The sequence below is a fragment of the Drosophila novamexicana genome, unplaced genomic scaffold, assembly GCF_003285875.2.
Source record: "Drosophila novamexicana strain 15010-1031.04,08,12 unplaced genomic scaffold, DnovRS2.1 tig00001302-arrow-arrow-pilon, whole genome shotgun sequence".
Taxonomy (NCBI): Eukaryota; Metazoa; Arthropoda; class Insecta; order Diptera; family Drosophilidae; genus Drosophila; species Drosophila novamexicana.
In genome coordinates, this window is record NW_020824849.1 from 225,192 (window position 1) to 243,721 (window position 18,530).

At 40.9% G+C, this 18,530-nt stretch overlaps 6 protein-coding genes across 10 annotated transcripts; 1 reads left to right on the forward strand and 5 right to left on the reverse strand.

Moving 5' to 3' along the window:
- Positions 1–38: 38 nt before the first annotated feature.
- Positions 39–2,225, reverse strand: LOC115767029. 2 transcript variants are annotated; one of them, XM_030711156.1, is made up of 3 exons: positions 1,994–2,225; positions 1,720–1,925; positions 39–126 (listed from the first exon to the last, which is right to left on the reverse strand). In XM_030711156.1, the coding sequence occupies exons 1-2, from the start codon at positions 2,197–2,199 to the stop codon at positions 1,766–1,768; spliced, it is 366 nt and encodes a 121-aa protein (XP_030567016.1). In that variant the 5' UTR covers positions 2,200–2,225; the 3' UTR covers positions 39–126; positions 1,720–1,765. The 2 variants fall into 2 exon arrangements, with proteins under 2 accessions (XP_030567016.1, XP_030567015.1); XM_030711155.1 differs by lacking the exon at positions 39–126 and having other exon boundaries at positions 762–1,925.
- Positions 2,226–3,229: 1,004 nt separating this feature from the next.
- Positions 3,230–5,791, reverse strand: LOC115767087 (segment polarity protein dishevelled). Its single transcript, XM_030711235.1, has one exon. The coding sequence runs from the start codon at positions 5,409–5,411 to the stop codon at positions 3,597–3,599; it is 1,815 nt and encodes a 604-aa protein (XP_030567095.1). The 5' UTR covers positions 5,412–5,791; the 3' UTR covers positions 3,230–3,596.
- An 820-nt stretch (positions 5,792–6,611) lies between these two features.
- On the reverse strand, positions 6,612–11,499 carry LOC115767079. Of its 3 annotated transcripts, none has more exons than XM_030711224.1 (2): positions 11,401–11,499; positions 6,612–10,336 (listed from the first exon to the last, which is right to left on the reverse strand). In XM_030711224.1, exon 2 carries the CDS (start codon positions 10,321–10,323, stop codon positions 7,375–7,377), a length of 2,949 nt encoding a protein of 982 aa, XP_030567084.1. In that variant the 5' UTR covers positions 10,324–10,336; positions 11,401–11,499; the 3' UTR covers positions 6,612–7,374. The 3 variants fall into 3 exon arrangements, with proteins under 3 accessions (XP_030567084.1, XP_030567083.1, XP_030567085.1); XM_030711223.1 differs by lacking the exon at positions 11,401–11,499 and adding an exon at positions 10,919–11,379; XM_030711225.1 differs by lacking the exon at positions 11,401–11,499 and adding an exon at positions 10,406–10,446.
- Positions 11,500–11,755: 256 nt separating this feature from the next.
- On the reverse strand, positions 11,756–12,260 carry LOC115767054. Its single transcript, XM_030711187.1, has one exon. It carries the CDS (start codon positions 12,182–12,184, stop codon positions 11,867–11,869), a length of 318 nt encoding a protein of 105 aa, XP_030567047.1. The 5' UTR covers positions 12,185–12,260; the 3' UTR covers positions 11,756–11,866.
- A 77-nt stretch (positions 12,261–12,337) lies between these two features.
- LOC115767053 (uncharacterized protein C1orf131) lies at positions 12,338–13,156 on the reverse strand. Its single transcript, XM_030711186.1, has 2 exons — positions 13,093–13,156; positions 12,338–13,033 (listed from the first exon to the last, which is right to left on the reverse strand). The coding sequence occupies exons 1-2, from the start codon at positions 13,102–13,104 to the stop codon at positions 12,476–12,478; spliced, it is 570 nt and encodes a 189-aa protein (XP_030567046.1). The 5' UTR covers positions 13,105–13,156; the 3' UTR covers positions 12,338–12,475.
- A 28-nt stretch (positions 13,157–13,184) lies between these two features.
- LOC115767052 (nucleolar complex protein 4 homolog B) lies at positions 13,185–16,090 on the forward strand. 2 transcript variants are annotated; one of them, XM_030711185.1, is made up of 5 exons: positions 13,185–13,433; positions 13,496–14,240; positions 14,340–14,675; positions 14,739–14,938; positions 15,935–16,088. In XM_030711185.1, exons 1-5 carry the CDS (start codon positions 13,275–13,277, stop codon positions 16,049–16,051), a joined length of 1,557 nt encoding a protein of 518 aa, XP_030567045.1. In that variant the 5' UTR covers positions 13,185–13,274; the 3' UTR covers positions 16,052–16,088. The 2 variants fall into 2 exon arrangements, with proteins under 2 accessions (XP_030567045.1, XP_030567044.1); XM_030711184.1 differs by having other exon boundaries at positions 14,340–14,938; positions 15,935–16,090.
- Positions 16,091–18,530: the final 2,440 nt, after the last annotated feature.

Consider the following 18,530-nt stretch of genomic DNA (forward strand, 5'->3'; position numbering starts at 1 on the left):
ATATATATGTAAATATACACATATATATGTAAATATGTACTTACCAAAATATTCACATACACCCGCACGATTACTTGATCGCCATCTATTAGTAGAAGAGAGACTGACTTTTATGTGTACTCATCCCTGAAAGAAGAAAAGTAGAGCGTAAATAAGAGTAAGATCAGGAAAGAAAGTGACATATGCATGAAATGAGAAAGAGAGAGAGAGAGGGATGCATGGATTGCATAGGTCGATTTATGTAAATAAGATTGGGCACAAAACTTGGTAATATAGAATATTTCTGCTTTGGGGAAACCTTCCCTCTTTGACAGTTTGGTATAACATTATAAAAAGTATTTTAAAGTTAAGTGGCTTGCAAATCAGCTGTTCAGGTTGATTATACAAACTTTTGACTTGAGAAATTGAGGAAAACTCAAAAAAAGTTTTTTTTGTTTTTCTTTCATTTAAGCACCAGAATTAGAAGCAGTTAAAATATGTGTATACATGCATGCTGACTGCCAGCCATAAATAGAAACAATATGGATCAGGCTGCAACCATCCCTCTCCATGACGCGGACTCTCTCCTTGAGAAAAGATCAATGAGTATGCAGAACATGGTATATATCAATATATATGCGCATATATATGCATAAACATGTATCCACACATGCGTACATATATACATCCGTCATACTATATATATTTAGATACACATTAACATATATACAAGAATAGGTATATACATACATACATATACATATATAATTGACAAAAATAAAAACTCGAATGCAAACCGGGCCTATATGAATTCTTGAGAATCGAATAGAAGGGTACTATTTAATGCATAACTTTGGAATTTAAGAAGTATTGGTAACTTAACTTTGCATTCGCCATTAATTATACATTATACACATACATTGACATTTGTGTACACATACTTACATACACATACATGTGTATATACATGCATACATACTTATGTACATTCTTGTGACAATATACTATTTGATATAAACATTAATGTATCTTAATGTTTGCATACACATATTTATATATACACACACATAACCATGCTTTCATAGACATACACAAATATTCCTTTGGCAATATAAAATGTTCTGTTTCATACACATAGAAGAAAATAAAGTAAAATAAACATGATCGCTGTTTTAATATTTAGATCGAAAATATTGATGGCAATTTTTACGACTGCAATGATTTTGTTTGTACAGTTCACATAAAAGCGAAAGAGATAGTCAAAGAAAAGAGACGGCAATAACAAACATTCCAGCTAAGTCTATACAATACATGAGAGATCCATACATTTCGGAATTTACGATTATAATTCACATGATGAATAGTTATGATATTTCTTTTCTTATAGTTAACGCCTGTTTGATGATACGATTTCTTTTTGAATATATATAAATAGAACTTAAAATACACTGATAAGTTTATACTACAAAATCATATGAATTTGTCACATTTATGTTTTGAACATCAAGTGTATAAGAGGAAAATATGAATGGATTACTAGATTTATTAAAGTACTTAATTATAAAATGCATACATTATATGCACAACAATAATAATTCGTTGATAAATATTTACGAATGCCTTATAACTAGTGAGAAATTCTACAACATTCTATTAATTTACACATACTACTGTTCATTGTAATTGTTTTTGGTTTTTTCGTATATATATATATATATATATATATACATATATACATACATATCTACAAATATGCTGGTCTTTGAAGAAGAAGAGCACTTGTCTGCTAGGAGCCCTCGGTTTTTTTCTTTTTCAGCGTCTCCATAACGCCGGCAAAATTTGCGGTCTTTTTCTTGGCCGACTTCGGCGTCGACGTTTGGCTTCGTACGCGCATTTGAGTGGGTGCAACTTCGTCGCTGAAATCAAAATCGTTTGCCTTTTGTGGCCTGCAAGGGGTAGAAAAGAAGAGTCGAATGCGCGCTAGTACATATAGTATATGTGCATATAGCCTTACTCTTGCTCCACAGTTTCGGTAGCAGCTTCTAGTTCCTTGTTGCTGCCGCCCACGCTGGCGTCTGGAGAGGGCGCTCGACGTCCAGGAAATTGCCATTGAAGTTCTGGTATATTGCCAGCTTCAAGCATTAAATAGTAGCTTTCCAATTCCTCAGCATTGGCCGAAAATTTATCAGATGCTGTGGCCGTCTCCACCTCAGCTGCCATGTTTTTCTGTTTTGCGTTGCAAGCTTATCTTCCTCTTCTTACCCTGTGCCATATGCATCAGGCGATTCGATAATTTGCAATTTATCGATTGATCCAGCTTGGCCAGTGTTGCAAAGCATCAGAGCGGCGGACAATTTAAAATCAATACAATCAATATTAATTGAGTTAGTCAGCTTGTTGGCCTTTTATCGTGAAGTTTCGTTGGCAACAACAATTTTTTCAACGCTCGTTTAGTGATAAAGTCAAAGAGCAATTAATCATATGCTTAGAGAATTAACTTTTTACTTATATATTTTAAAGATAACCAGCTATAATGAATTTTATTTTCAATTATTTGTTTAAGTTTAAAATGTATGAGCCGTAGCACTCAATAAATGCTGCTGATTGGGGAAATTATTTTAGTAAATTTTATTTTATTTTGTGACACGAGAGCGCAAAAGAAATTTCGTGCGTGTCCGTGTAAGCCGCTTAAGCACGACTTTGGGAAAAATCAATTTACCAAATCAAATGAGATATAATTAACAATTAATTTAAATAAATTTATAAAATTCCAAAAAGCAAATAAAACGCATTGATTCATTGATTAATTAGGGAGCCAACCAGATAGCATGAGATATAGCATGTCGGCATGAGAAAAATGTCATAAATTTAGTTAGTCGTGCTGAAAAGCTTCGTTATGCGCTATCTTTAGAACCCGACTATGAGTCTGATATGATATATGGCACATTGATATGATATATACAACATTGTTTAGGTGAGGAGACTTCCGTGCGGGTCCAGGCAAGCCTCAGCTATACGAACAATATGATCTTTTAAGTAAGTTTTAAGTTTATTTTTCGACTCAAATCCAGACGAGACCTCGAAATCTTAAGCACGAATTCTCCGAGTAATAGTCCAGTTCGTGCCCATCTCTAGTTAAATCTGAGGATATATGAAGCTTATGTATAGCTGGACTTATGCCTATATTTGCCTGGATTTAATTATGCCTGCATATAACATATTATTGCACAGAAACATTGACAACAAAATATTTGTTATATATTTTATTTTTTGATTACTAAATTCTTAGAACTTTATTCAAAATTATCATTCTCATTCTTATACTCATTTTAACTGGCTTACATTCATCCATCATGCAACGTTCTCGTCGAGCTTGCGGGCCGTGTGAGCTGGTCACAGAGCACACAAACGCCACAAACGCAATTCGAGCTAATTTTAGTAGACACTTTGTCCATTACATCCATCTGCATAATTATCGGCATGATCAACTTATAAATATACATGTTATATTGTTTGTATTTTTCTTTTGTTTGTTGTATACTCGTATATGTATAAAAAGAATAATTATATTAATTAATTAATTAATAATAAACACACAATTTCATTGCAAAAAATTTCTACAATACGTAATTAAATACGGATACGTCCTGATCGTTGGTATTGCCACCGCCACCGCCTCCTCCGCCGCCGCCGCCACGATTCGATGAGCCCGACGATTTGTTGGAGCCATGCGCAGCAATGGTCAGCTGATTGGTCTGATGTATGACAGAGGTGATGTCGCTTTGCGATGCGGATATATCCTTGCTGGTGAGCACATCGGAGCTGCTCGAACCGGACGAGATGTGACGCTCGGCAATGCCGTACTGTATCGGCTGATAGCCGTGACTTGGATTGTACGTGGCCGAGTATGGCATATAGATCGGCGGATTTGGCAGCGGTCCAATATCGCTGGTAATGCTCTCCGTATCAGCATGGCTCAGTGCATGCGCCAGCGGATGCAACTGGGCACGCATGTTGGGATTGCGCTCCTCGTTCACCACATAGTAGCACTGCTCGGAGAAGGTCAGCTTGTTGACCGTGTGCTTAATGTAATTGTTGCGCAGCATTGCGGACACAATGCGACGTGCCTCGCGCCGATCCTGGACATCCTCAACGTTCTCCAGCACCCAATTGACCGCATCGGCGCCAATGAACGCATTTGGTATGGTTATCTTTAGCCACATGCGATCGCGTATCTCGAGGCCGCTGTCCGGCTTTGTCATGGCCTTAACAATCTCCTCGAGATTGTTTTGATCGAGCCGCTCCTTAATTGGCTCCGGTATGTCTGCCATAATACTGTCGTGCGATGTCAGCGCCTGTGTGTGCGCCACCCATGCGCCAGGATCAATCGGTCGCACCGGCTCCGTGCGTGGTATGGTAAAATAACCCTTCGGATTTGGATCCCAACATTTGGCCACCACCAATTTGATGGGTCCCGGCTTCTGGACCACCTCACGCAATACACGCACCGCCTCGTCATTGGTCATATTCTCAAAATTAACATCGTTCACCTGCAATATCATGTCACCCGGCTCGATGCGTCCATCCAAGGCGACAGCGCCGCCCTTCATGATGCTGCCCACATAAATGCCGCCATCGCCGCCGCGATTCGACTGACCGACAATCGATATGCCCAGAAAATTAACTGCCTCCATATTAATCGAAACGGTTATAATGTTCAGCGACATTGTTGAGTCCGTTATGGAGCTGTATGAGGATGTGCGCGACATGCTGGGCGCACGCTTTTTGCGACGTTGCGGCTTCTTACGCACCTGCAGCCGTTGCACGCTGCTATAGTCGGTCATATCCCGGTCCAGTGTTAGCTCCGATTCGGTGCCAAAGAGGCTCGTCGAGTCCAGATCGCTCGACAGCACCGAGGCCGATTGATATGTGAGTGGCGGCGGTTGCAGCATTTGCAAGGGTCCCAGCTTATGTTGTTGCTGTAGCTGTTGTTGTTGCTGCTGCTGCTGTTGTTGTTGGTGTTGTTGCTGCTGCTGCTGCTGATGTTGCTGATGTTGTTGCTGCTGCTGTTGTTGTTGCTGCAGTGCCAAATGACTACGCACACGCATTTCGCATTCGCTGGGCGGCAACTCGGAGCAATTATCAGACTGATTGGTGCCATCGGCCGAGACCAGCCAGGAGACGACGCGTCCATTGAAGCAAGGCAGTATTGTGGCATCGTCGGCGATTTCCTCTTTTACCACACCAAAGTCGGCGTCCATTGACTTGAAGAAGTATTTGTAATTGTTGTTCTGTTTATTGAGCACCATTTTAAAGTCTTTGAGTGTGACCTGAGCGGAGGGTATCAGTATTTTAACCAAATACGGTGTGCTCTCATCGTCAATATGATAAATGACTTTTGTCTCTTGGCTATTTGGTCTCTCTGTATCCATTGTTGATTAATTAAATTCGTTAGAAATTGTATCGAATTGTTCTATTGTATACGTATTCTCAACTATAGTTATATATTTATAGTCTACACTTTTTCGTTACACACACAAATTTTCGGTGTATTTTTTCTTTCCTTTTTACTTTTTACATGTATGTACTCCTCTCGCTTATGCTTTTTGGGTTGGGTTGTCAATGGAGCCGCAGCAGCTCTCCGCCTCCTTCATTTGTATATGGCGTTCCACTGCTTTAATTGCAGCTCATCAATGCTTTTCAGGCATTTGTATGCGTTTTCTTTTTGTTCGTACACTTTGCAATATTGTGTACAATTCTCTTTGGGCGTTTAAATTTATAATTTTGGGGAGACAAAATATATATATATAGGTAAATAATTGACAGCGCTAGACTGATATCGATACACGTATCGAACCAGGGATGCTGCCACGCTTGCCAAACACAATAGACAAATAACACTTGTGCGATAGTTATCGGAGCAAATTTGTTGATAAGCATTTAAATGGAAAAAAATGATGCACAAGCAAAATGTGTGTTTTGCAATCGTTTTTATTATATAACAAAATATCTAGTTTGAAGAAAACACCATCAATTTTGTATATCCGATTCGATTCAATTCGTTTCTCAATCATAAATTGTTATCGATTGGCTGTATCAATGTTCAGTGTGTACATATTATTTGTTAGCTAAATATTTGTAGTGGCATATATTTGCATCAATTGACAGTATTTGTGTGCCTGTGAGCGTAATGATTTATTTTAAGATCGAATGGAAACCAATTGAATTTTTGATATGTTCTAAGAGTGGACACACTGGCCCAATTTAGTCGATTTTAATTTAAGATAATTACAAAGGTTACCAAAGGTAGCCGAGAATTTACTTAAATGATTAGCAAATGTCCCAAAACAAAAACTCTTTTTATAGATCAAATCTTTTTCAGCCTTCAAGTTTTCCATTTTTTTTCTTGCGCGCAAAGCAAAATGAATTAAATGATTCGTTTGAAATGACAAACAATTTAACGAACATTGCATATTTTATATATATTTTTTTTTAATTAAGAAATTAACACAAGCAATATAAACAAACAAATGTTAGTATTTACTAATAACTGATATTCAAATAACTCTCAAATGCAATCTATTTTATTAATGAATTTAAAAAGAACTCATGTACATCGATTTACATAATAATAAAATTAAATCATTTTATTGATTACACCTTTCATTGCTTTACATAGAAATAAAATTAAATATTTGTATTGATTACAGTTTTCTTCGCTTTACATAGAAATAAAATTAATATATTATTTTTATTTATATTATTATTATTATTATTATTACACCTGCCATTCGGGTGCACGTTATTTATTGTATAAATCAACTAAACATTATTTTCGTTTGCAAATTAAAAAGTGATATTTTTGTTTTTCAAAACTCTCTTTATGCCTACATATATATGTATATAATGTAAAATTATTTTAAAATTATAGATTTCACATCAAAAGTCTTCCTCCGAGCGGCATGCGACGTTTTTTTCTTCTTCCACACATCCAATCCAGTTTGTAAACAATTTGCAATAGCCATAATTTAGTATATAAAGTTGCGGGATTTGGACCCATGATTGGGTATAGTGAAGTTTACCTTTAAATCTTTTAGTTTTTGTTTTGTTTTTATTACATTAATGTAGATATAACGAACAGCTAAAATAACTATTACGCTAAAGTAACTATTACAACTAATTTAAATCGAATAAAAAAAAAATAGATTATAGGTAATCCAAAAAATATACATATAATATATATATATGCATGCGTGTGTCTGTGTGTGTTTGTGTGTGTGTGTGTAGGTATGTAAGCAATTCGCTCAAGTGCCCTACTTTGTATACATACTTATTAAGAGTATGTACCCATGATCCTTACATCCCTACATACCCAGCCAGCCAAGCTGATGCTTACTACTTGGACGTGACCATTTCAACGAGATCGCTGGATAGGGCCAGCGAGTCTACAATATCTATTAGTATCTCGACATCCTTTACAGAGTTAACCACTTCGGGTGCGCCCAGCAAATTGACGTGCTTGCCCTCAATGTTGGCATAAAAGCATTTGTTTTTAAAGATAATGGCACGATCGAAGGGCACACGGCATTTGCTGCGATCGAGCACGGAGCGCCGGAAGAGCACGCATGATGGCTGATATTTGTGGCGCTCCTCTTCGGGTATATTATAGGTTTTTAGATCACCAGTAAATATGGTCATTGTCTGGCGTTGCATAAGCGACGGCGACAGCTTATAGAGGGTCACCTTGCTCGTCCATTTGGTGGAGGGCACCTTGATGCGTGCGGCAACGTTTGCCAGCTTGACCAGCGGCAATTCGAGGCAGGTGCGTTGCTGGCGGGTCTTGCTCGATGGCTCTTTGGGCGTGCTAATCACATGCCAGGTCTCATAGCATGTGATCTTCTTGACAAGGCGTCCATCCTCCTGACAGTATGTGGTTGTCTCGGGTGGAAAGTATTTCGGCTGTTTGGCCTCCGTTTCGGGTTCAGCTGCTGCCGTGGCTGCCTCCTCATCCGTTGCATTCTCCTTGTACCGACGCTGTGATGGCGTTGATGTAGACGGACTTGCCGGCTTCTTAAACACATCATCGTCGCTGCTCTCGCCCAGCAGCTTGGTGAGCTTACGATCTGGGCCACTCGCCAGTTGTTGTTGCTGCTGCTGCTGATGATGTCTTTGATTATTGCTGGCATTCACCGACGTTGTCGTCGATAGCACATGGCGTCGATAGGGCAACCATTTAGCAGTCTGCACACGTCGCACCACGCGCGCCTGATTGGTTGTTGCTGGAGGTGGTGATGCGTGCATGTCATCCTCAGCCAGCTCATTGGATATATCCTCATCCTCGGTATCACCGCCATCGGTCATGGGGCAGAGCTCCTTGCCCATGCTCATCAGCGGCTTCATCATTGGCTGCGTCTTTTTACCCATTTCGGCATTCAGGATGCGCGGTCGCGGTTTCGTTTGACCCACAGAGACGACCAGCGACGTCTGTTTGTTATGATTGAGCGCCAACGTGTGCTTGTTGGTGGTCGTTCCTGCTGATGCAGTTGTTGTTGCTGTTCCTGTTCCTGTTCCTGTTGTTGATGCTGCTGCTTTGAGCCGCTTGTTGGTTGAGCTTGCGGTTAAATTATTGCCTGGCGTGCTGCTGCTGTTCCTGCTGCTGCCGATTGCTACTGTGGGGGAGGACGTGGATTGATTTGTGCGCGAGCTGTTGTTGTTGTTGCGCGCTGCGGTCAACAATTTTTTGCCGCCGCTATTGCTGTTGGAGGAGCGCGTAATAAGCACATCGTCCTGATTTATAATGTCATCAATGTTAACGATTGTGAACGTGGGCACATCGTCATTTTCTGTTGATTTCATAGATGCTGCCGCTGCACTCACGGCCGTTGCCGCCTTTTGCACTTTGAGTGCATTTGTCGAGCTGGGCGGACGGCCTACAATACCCGTACGCGGCACTGCAGCACCGCCAGCGTTCCGTGTTGTCGCTGTGGCCGTGCTCAGCTTAAAGTTGGATGCTGGCCGTGGTTTGGCTGCCGTTGCTTGCACCATACGCAGGCCACTGCCACTGCCACTGCTGTTGTTGTTGTTACTACTGCTGCTGCTGCTGCCCACGACGACCTTTGGCTTGGCCTGATTGCTGGCCAGACTAATGGCAGACGCTTTGGTCACAGAAGTGCTGCCATTGATAGCTGGCGCCGAGCGGGCAACGCCGCCAGCTTCAGTGGCCATACGTTTGCGTGCTATGGGCGTATCATTGGCATCCTCTAGCTTGCGTTTGTTGCCCACCGTTGGAGTTGCCATCACTTTCATGTGGGATCGCGCCAAATTGGGCGCGATTGTGCGACGCAGCTGCTGCAAATGCGTGACACCGCCGCGGCCGGTTTGGGTGGATCCCCGTCCGGCTTGGGATGGGGTATTGCTAGAGGCTGTTGCTGCACTGGCTGATTTCGGTGGACGTCCACGTCCGCGCTTTGGTGGCACCTTCTCGCGTCGCAATTGCAGCTCAAAGTCCTGCTCACTGATGTCATCATCGTCATCGGACTTGTGCAGCTGTGGATTAAATGCCGCATCGGCCAGCTCATCATCGTTATCTTCCTCAATCAGATCGTGCATATCCTCATCCTCGTCATCGTCATTGGCGAATAGGTGTTTAACCGACCGTTTGTTGGTACTCTCGCTGGCCAGGGCAGCCACATACTTTGGCGTTACCATGTCATCGCTGGCGTATTTCGGATTCGGCTTGATGGAGCGACGCGAGCGGCTAGCCGCAATCGTTGGCGGCGGCGTTGCCACTGCCGTTGCGGCAATTTTCGACTGTTTGTACATTTTTGTTTTGTTTGGTTCACTAACGATATCTCGGGTCGTCGTGTCGCGCCGCTTGCTAAGCGGTGTGCACGTCCCGGCCACGGGTAATATTAGCGCTGTGTTGCGCCGCTTGCTCAATGGTGTTGCCACCGCCTTGACCTGCTGTTTTGTTGTTGTCTTCGCAGCTGCCCTTGGTACGGTCGTTGGTTCGCCTTTGGCGTTGCGAGTGCGTGTAGCAATTGGAGTTGCGCCCACAACGGCGGTCTGTTTGTTCTTCGGCAACAGCTCGACGTTTGCAATGGTCGTGGCCCGTCGAGATGTGCGCGTCGCTCGCGGTTTATCTCGTTCCTGCTCCAACTCGTTTTCTATATGTGTTCGCCTGGTCGGTTGTTTAGCTGCGGCGATGCGCCCTTTTTTTGTTGGTTTACTGGATGTTGCCGCGTTGATTATTTCGGTGGCTTCAGATTCCTTTAGATTTTTTATGTATACAATGCACGGTCGAGTCTTTCCTATCTCAGCTTCCGTTTTTTTTCCAGCTCGCATCTTTCAGTAGTCACTGCAATTGATTAAGAATGGTGTAAACTACTTGTAATCGCAAATACAAAAATAAAAAACAAAACAAAACCTAAAATATAGCGTAGTGGCAACACGGGCTGTGTTAATTAGAGATGAGCGTCTAATTGCTGCGTGAATGCATTCAAATTCAAAATCATCATGTATGCACACATATGTACATTTTTCTATTATTTCTTTTCAAGCTTTAATAATATAAATGTATTTATATCAAGATACATGAAAGTGTAGCCAAAATTGATTTTGTATATAATAAATATATTTACTATTTTTGTTTGTGTTTTAGCTTCTCGTGCTTATTTCGTGTTGAAATCACACGTCACGTGCTCCTCACTATTCTAATTGCGCGACAACTCTGGCGCCCATTTTGGTCATTTTTGGTGCTCTATTAGCAACTACGCTGATTTTTGCGCGCCAGTTGTATGTACATACGCATATATATATCTAATATTAATATATAACTATGTACGTATGTTTAGTTTGTGGTGCATATAAGTTTCATTTTAATATTCAATTTAATGATTTCATTATGTGTGTCTGCATTTTCCTTTCGTATCGCACTTACATTTAAATGGTTTTACATTTTTCGATTCTGTCTTTTCATAAACGACTTTGTGATTTCCGTTTCGCACACTTTCACTGCACTACGTTCGATTGCGTTCGACAAGACGTCCCTGTTTGTGAATAATATCAGCAAATTGGCAACGCCATTCATTTTCATTTGCATTTATTTGCAGTTTAATTATTTAGCTTGATCTACGTGATAGCAGCCAGCAATAACATAATGCCACTTTGTTTTGTTTTGTAAAGTTCTGTTGCTCGCTTTGCTTGCCTTTACATTTGCTGTGGAACTCATAAATTTGTGCGGCGCTGCCAGGCCAGCAATGTTTTTCTACCCAACTGTACCACACATACACGCACAAACAGAGCTGCTACCCCGTGGCTTGCGCCTTGCAACAAATCGTATAGTTTGTTTTTATCTTAGTTTTTGTTGCTGTTTAACACAAATAATTTATAACACATATGCAATAAAAAAATATATTTTACTTGGATCTGCTTTTTGCAATGACAAATTGGATGCAAAACTATGGTAATATCACTTCCCGCGCTCAATATTTTCGATGTCGATTAACCAGAACAGCACAGCACTGCCACTCGCCATGAAATTGTGAAGAGAAATAGAAGTGAAAAGAGGAGAGAGCGAGTGCAAAAATATATGAGCAAAATAGGGCTGCCAACTGGCTCTAAAATGTAGCGCGCTGCTAACTTTGGTTAACAGGTGGGCATGCCCTTGTAGCATGTCCAATATACACACAAATGCGTATATACATATTTATATGTATATATGCATATGTATACTGTATGTTTGTCTGTATGCACGCATATATGTACACATATCATGTGGATTGTTTTGTTCTATTCCTGTGCATATATTTTCGTATTATCGTTTATTATACATATATGTAATAATTACATTTCTTTTTATGGCTGATCGCACGTTAACATTATTCTACTACTTCAATGCAGATGGCTGTGGGCAGCGGTATTTGGCCATTTCGACCTCTGCCTCAGCAAAACTGAACCGATTGAAACAAAAATATTCGGGAACTTTGTAGCCGCTAGTTGGCGAGGCTCCGGGACCAACTGGTGTCGATGTGGGCTTCACACAAGCGCTGCTCAGGCCCGTAACATTGCTAACGGGAGCTGCACTAGGTGCGGCGCCGACTTTGCTGCTGCTGGGTGGGGGCCTTGGAGCACCTGCGCTTTTTTTTGCCTGGCTGTAGCCTCGTCGTAGTAGCTGGTTAAGTGCGGCGCGTGGGGCTGCGTTCATTTTTATGACAAATCGAACACAAATATTACTTCAAACAGAATTCACGTAATCGCACGACTGACCAAATATCAAGTGCAAAATAAAAAAACAACAAGAACATATGGTTTGCAAAAGATTGGCAGCCCTAGGCTGGCCGTGGGGTTGCCATTTATTCCGAAACGTCCGCCAACACTTATCTAGCACACATACATACATACGCAAAATTCGATTCGTGTGTATTATGTTGTTTATAGCATTAAACAATTACCCACCAACCCATTGAAAAGCAAATATGATTAAGTTTAGGCTAGTTTAATTTCGCTTCTTAAATTTGGGCTCCGCTTTGCCATAGTGCTGGCCTATATTGGCAACTGGCGCACGCCGCTTTTGTTTAGGTTTATTGTTGCACTTGACACTGGCCGCACCAGTTTGATTCTTGCCCAATTGATGGAACTTCTTGCGCTCCTCGCGCGTGTCCTTTAGACGCTTGCGTTCCGCCTTGAGTTCCTTGTAGTTTTTATAGGCCTTCTTCGGTGGCTTGGCGCCAAGTTTGATCAGCTGAAATATTTCCATTTTTCGTTTGTTTTTGATGGTCCGCTGATTGGCAATGGCAAAGTTGAGCACTTCTTGGCGTGCTTTTTTGATGTCAAATTCGTTGTCTTCTCCTTTCTTAAACTTGCCACCGTCTGTGGTTTTGCCATCTTTTACAGTATCATTTGTTGTTTTCTCTTGTTTGTTATTTGGAAGTGCAGCTTGCGGTTCTTGAAATACCAGAGCCTTAAATTCCGAGTCATCCTGAGTTTTCTTCAATGCAAGCGCGGCGCGTGTCAAAACGGGCTTAAAATCTGTGCTGGCATTCATGTTGGCTAACTAACAATTGTGCACAAATTACAAAAACTTTAAATGAACATTTCAACGCATATACATACATATGAACACATGTGCTAAGCAACATTTAAATGTACTAATTATGGCCAAACGGATGATAAATCGTGAAACAAGTTGGCAGCTCTTAAACTGCACGCCGCACGTTTTACTTCTGATAGCTGTATTTAATTTTGTTAGCTGTATTTAATTGTGAATAGTACCATTAACATATTGCTGTAGTGCAATGAAACAACCATTAGCGAAAAAGTCAGCCCATAAAGCGGATGTGGAAGTGTCTGCCAAACGTGTGAACGTGCCGGCCGAACTACAGCAAAAAGCCAATGCCTTCCTAAATTCCAGCAATGTCGATACAAAAGTGCTGCGCGAAATTGTTTACCTCTTGGTATGTTAATCAGATAGTAATATGTTTGCAATATACCTATAAATGTTTATGGCAAATTTCAGGAAGAACCTGAGTGCAATGCCATTGGGGTAATGCACGTGCTTGAGGTTATCTTTAAGAATCTTCTAAAGCGCAAATGCATTTTATCCGCCGAAAAGCAACAGGATAAGACAAAGTCCAAGGGAAAGGCTAACCAGCCCAATGCCAAATGTCAAACACTCTATAACAAAGCGTGGTCCTTTATGCTGGTTAGATTGGGCAGCGCCTCCAAGGAGGAATCTGGCGTTGCGCTCAAAGTGTGCATGCAGCTTATATCCAGCGAATCAAAGTATATTTACTCCAATGCCTGGCCCAGTGATCGCCTGCGCAGTGTGCTAGAGACGCTGGTCAATTCGGAGACAACGCCACCAACGGCTGTGGCGGCATTCCAGAAATATGCCCGTTGCCTGGACGTGCTGCAGATGACATATCAATTGTTGCCGGAACTGGCACCAAACAGTTTTGCGGACTCACCAAATATCGCACTCAACTATTTGGCAATCATCAATTTGCTTGACTTGGGAAAGACTGTGCTGAATGCCAAGGAGTATCACATTGGCCCAGGCACTGACAAACATCCGAACTTTGAATACAACCAAACACGCAAACATTTGAATGCGGTTTGGAAGGGCATAATTGCATCGTGTAGTGGCGTGGATGAGAAGGTACATCGACAGGTGCTTGTTGTGCTTTTGGAACGTATACTGCCGCATTTGCAGGATCCCATATTGTTAACAGATTTTCTGATGGATTCACTGCATCAGTTTGGTAAGATTGTACGAAAAAACTAAAGCGAACGCATACAACGTATATGTTTAGAGACAGTATAATTTATTTGAATTGAAAATTTCGATTATGTTTTTGCAGATGGACCTATTGCCCTGCTTGCTCTCCAAGGAATCTTTACGCTGATGCAACAGCAGAATATTACGTATCCAGATGTCTATCAGAAGCTCTATAATATGTTCTATCCACGAATGTTCTACAACAAGTACAAAGCTCGCCTCTTTTATCTGGCCGATATATTTTTAACCTCAACGCATTTGCCGGAAAATCTGGTGGCCGCTTTCGTTAAGCGTTTGGCCAGACTCGCACTGAAAAGTCCAACAGAGGATGCTATTATAATGATACGGTTCATATGCAATCTACTGCTGCGGCACACAGGCTTGCAGCGTCTCATTTGTGCAACGGGTGCCGAAAGCGGTAAACAATATGAAAATATGTTAAAACGTGCAGGATGTCATTTAGATTGTATTGCATTTGCAGCTGTGGAGATATCCGATCCCTACGATGAAACGGAACTGGATCCGGTCAAAGCGGGCGCCCTAAAAAGCTCCCTCTGGGAGATGTCATTGCTGCAGAAGCACGCGGTGCCCGAAGTGGCCAATGCTGCACGTTTTGTATCCAAAAGTTTGCCCGTAGTTGAATTTGATCTATCTTCGCTGCTGGAAATGAAGGAATGTGACGTAAGTGACAATTTTAACATCAGCTCAATTTTATGCCACATTTCAATTTTGGTTACTCTTGAGTGTTTTAGAACACAGATAGGTTTACAAAACTAAAGATTTATTCATAGGATGGGTATTTTTGTACGGAAAAGCATTCAACAATTTATAGGTGGACTTTGTATGGCTTTAGGTTTGCACTGTTGTCAAAATGATAATTTTTTTTATTTTATATATCGACCGATTGTTTATTGTGTACAAGCTAAAATGGAGTTTTCTAGAAATTCCGCCTGCAACTGTGAAAATTTGGTGGAAAAAGCTTGTGTGAAATTTTTTGTGGGCCATCCGATTTAGCTAAAACGTGTTTTTCAAGACGTTTGCTAAATTCTATTTGTGAAAATCCATTCCACAGGGGTGATATATGAGGAAAAGTTGTATATTCTACATTTAGGTAAGGATTTTGGGAGTTCCAGCCCACCGGAGTTAACTGGATGGAAAACCTTGGATAATCATCGGCTCTAAACCAATTATCTATGTTAATTATAATTTAAATATTATATATTTAAATATCTCATTGTTGCGAATTGCTGGAAAAGTGATGAGTAAAATTTGATGAAAATATGTTGGCCACGCAAAGCCGGGTTATAGGCGCTAGCAAAATATAAAGGAATTATTTCAAGTAATTTTTTATACTTTTGGTTAAATTTTTGAAAGTGCAAACTCTAATTGTTTTAAACAAGTTTTTAATTCTGAGCCATTTGATGATATTATGTTTCAAGATGAAGTTCTTGCTTAATTAAATTTATTTAAAATATATTTACCAACTCAAATGGATGATACTGAACACAACCAAGCATAAAAATAACAACTATTTATTTTATTATTATAATATATGAAGTGCATAAATTGAATAGCCTTTTTCATATTGGTCAGCAAATTTAAACTTTTTTCTTAAGCATATCAAATTTTAAGCATTTTTTTTGGAAACTAATTTATACTATTTGTCCAACTTGCCAGATATTTGACGATGGGGTGAAAAAGGAAGTGAATCACTTTACGCTGGGCTACGAGCGGCCATCAAATTTTGCTCTGCCACAAAATGATATTGTTACCAAATACTGGGATATAATTTAGAGTAAAACAAAATATATATAATTAAATTAATATAATAAAAATGTATGTGCCTGTTATGTGTATACTGTTAAGAAGGACTGTATTGCTGGCCCAGTTCCGTTTTGAACTAGTTGCCTGGTGAAATGCGCGCAAGATGCCCCAGATGATGCCGCTGCCTGTGTCGCTGCCACTGCTCCTGCGGCAACATGGTACTTACGTGTGCTTTTGCTCTTTTAATTGGAACCACAGCTGGAAGCTTGCTAGGAGGCGACGCTGGTCCACCCCAGGGCAGCTCTAAGGTCGACACTGACCTCCGTTGTCGAAACTGTGCGCAAATGTGGCACGACCGTATGAGGGCAAAGTAGACGCACTCGGATATCGAGAGAAAGCTGAAGCCCAGAAACAAGCCCATTAAACCACCAACGTTAACTGTGAATGCAAAGGAAAATGGAGGAAAATGGAGGAAAATTCACTTCTCTCTGCGTGTATGTGTGTTTGTTTTTTTGTCTGGTTTAGTATACCCTTGCAGAGGCTATTCTGATTTTGTTAGGACATTTCTAACGTGGAAACTCGACATTTGTAGATTTTTCTATATCCTGCGTGGTATTAAACTAGTTTTGCTATATTGCTTGAAATCCTCACTCGTAACTCGTAATCTTCTACAGCTACATCAAGTACTCTAATAGGCACAGTCAGTCAAAAATTGAGGTTTACGAAAAACAGATGTGATTTTTAAAAAATAATTATATGGTTGAACTGTGTGCGAGGGTATTTCGTTGTCGGCACGCCGAGAAGAACGTACATTTTTCTCTCATTGTCTTGCTACACACAAAAATAGTGCAATATGCCGATGAATTCGGTCTGTCTGACGGCACGAAATGTTTCCTCCTTGTAGTACAAATTGATCACGGCAATATTGTGCTCCACATAGGCCTGGTTAAAGTTGCGCCAGTGGACTGAACGATTTTAAAGCCATCCTACGATGATTTTGGTGGAATAAGGGATCGCATTGAATGTGAGATGAAAGCAACTGGGCTCGCAATTGTCCAGACAGGCCTCGATGCAAAAGCCAATTGTCTCTCCACGCATCCCCAGCGACTCGCCGGTGCCGAGGGATGCGCGCGGATGGTAAAAATGATTATGCGGCTGCTTCAACCTGCGGCTGTAACCCAGCTCCGCGTGGAGCCGAGTTCATATACCAAATCTGGTGTCGCTGGATCAAGTTATCGATGACGTAAAACAATAGCAGTAGCTAGTTTCACAATTTGAAGTCACTAGCTCTTATGCTCTCTGAGATCTCTGAGGCTATATGCCTTCGGATTTGGTATACCATAGATTTTTGAATGATATATTTAGGGCCTGCTCGCCACGGGGTTGCTTCGATTGTTTTCCCCTTTCAGTTGGATCCTACATACTTGCTTCTAACTTCATACAGCACAGATCCTCGTCGGTGACAATCGGCTGGAACGGCGCCAAAGCGACATCCAATGACCATGTCGCCGCATTGCTGTGAGATCTGCAATGATACGGCTCCTCTTTGACAGGACTAGCTCGAATAGTTACCACATATTCGGCTGCATTTTGGGTAAGCTGCTCCCAGCTTCTGGTTGGGATTGCATATGGTTAACATTGGAAGTGGGTCGTTTGCTATAAACGACAGCTCCAGATCGATGCCCACTGTCATCGGCGTCGTGTTCCATTTGACCAGGGCGTCAATCTGCATTATATTATTTGCATTGTTTTTTATTTTACATTTGTGAAGAAGACTTCTCGCAATCCATTAAGATTTTATGTCGTATTGTGTAGTATCAACAAGCGGATGCAGCCCAACCGCCAGATCGAACTACTATATCATATAGCTGCCATAAGAAGGATTGGTCAAAAATTGAGTTCTGGCATTAAAACGGTTTTGTGTTTTTCATGATGTCAAACCCAGCACATACTTGTTTTACCATGTTTCCAACAAATAGATAAAATCTTATCAACATCGTATAAACCACTATACCATATAGCTTCTTAGTAAGAATCGGTCCAAAACCAAGTTTTTCTACGAACACCTTTTTTATTTTAAAAATATTCTGACCAAACAATTATAAGCAAAATATCCTACCAACATTAGTCTACTATATCATATAGCCCTCTAGGCATAATAGGTCCAAAAATGAATTTTTGAATGGGAGTCTTTTATATTTATGAGGATATTTTGAAAAAAAAACTCAGCTATTACGAGGTTCGCTTTTCTCTTAATACTATATCCGTATCAAATTCAATTACTCTATATCATTTGACTCCCAAAGGGGCTTGTAGAAAAGTATTACTAAGCCAAATATCTATAAGGATATTTAATCTTCGGCATGTCGCAGGCAACCGTTCTTTCTAGCGACTGTTGATGTACTTAGGTCCATGTAGGCTAGTGTTGCGACAAAATACATCCGTATTGCGTGCCAGCATGCTGCGGCAGCTGACTACCGATGCGGACTTCTCCAGCGGTTGTTTGGCG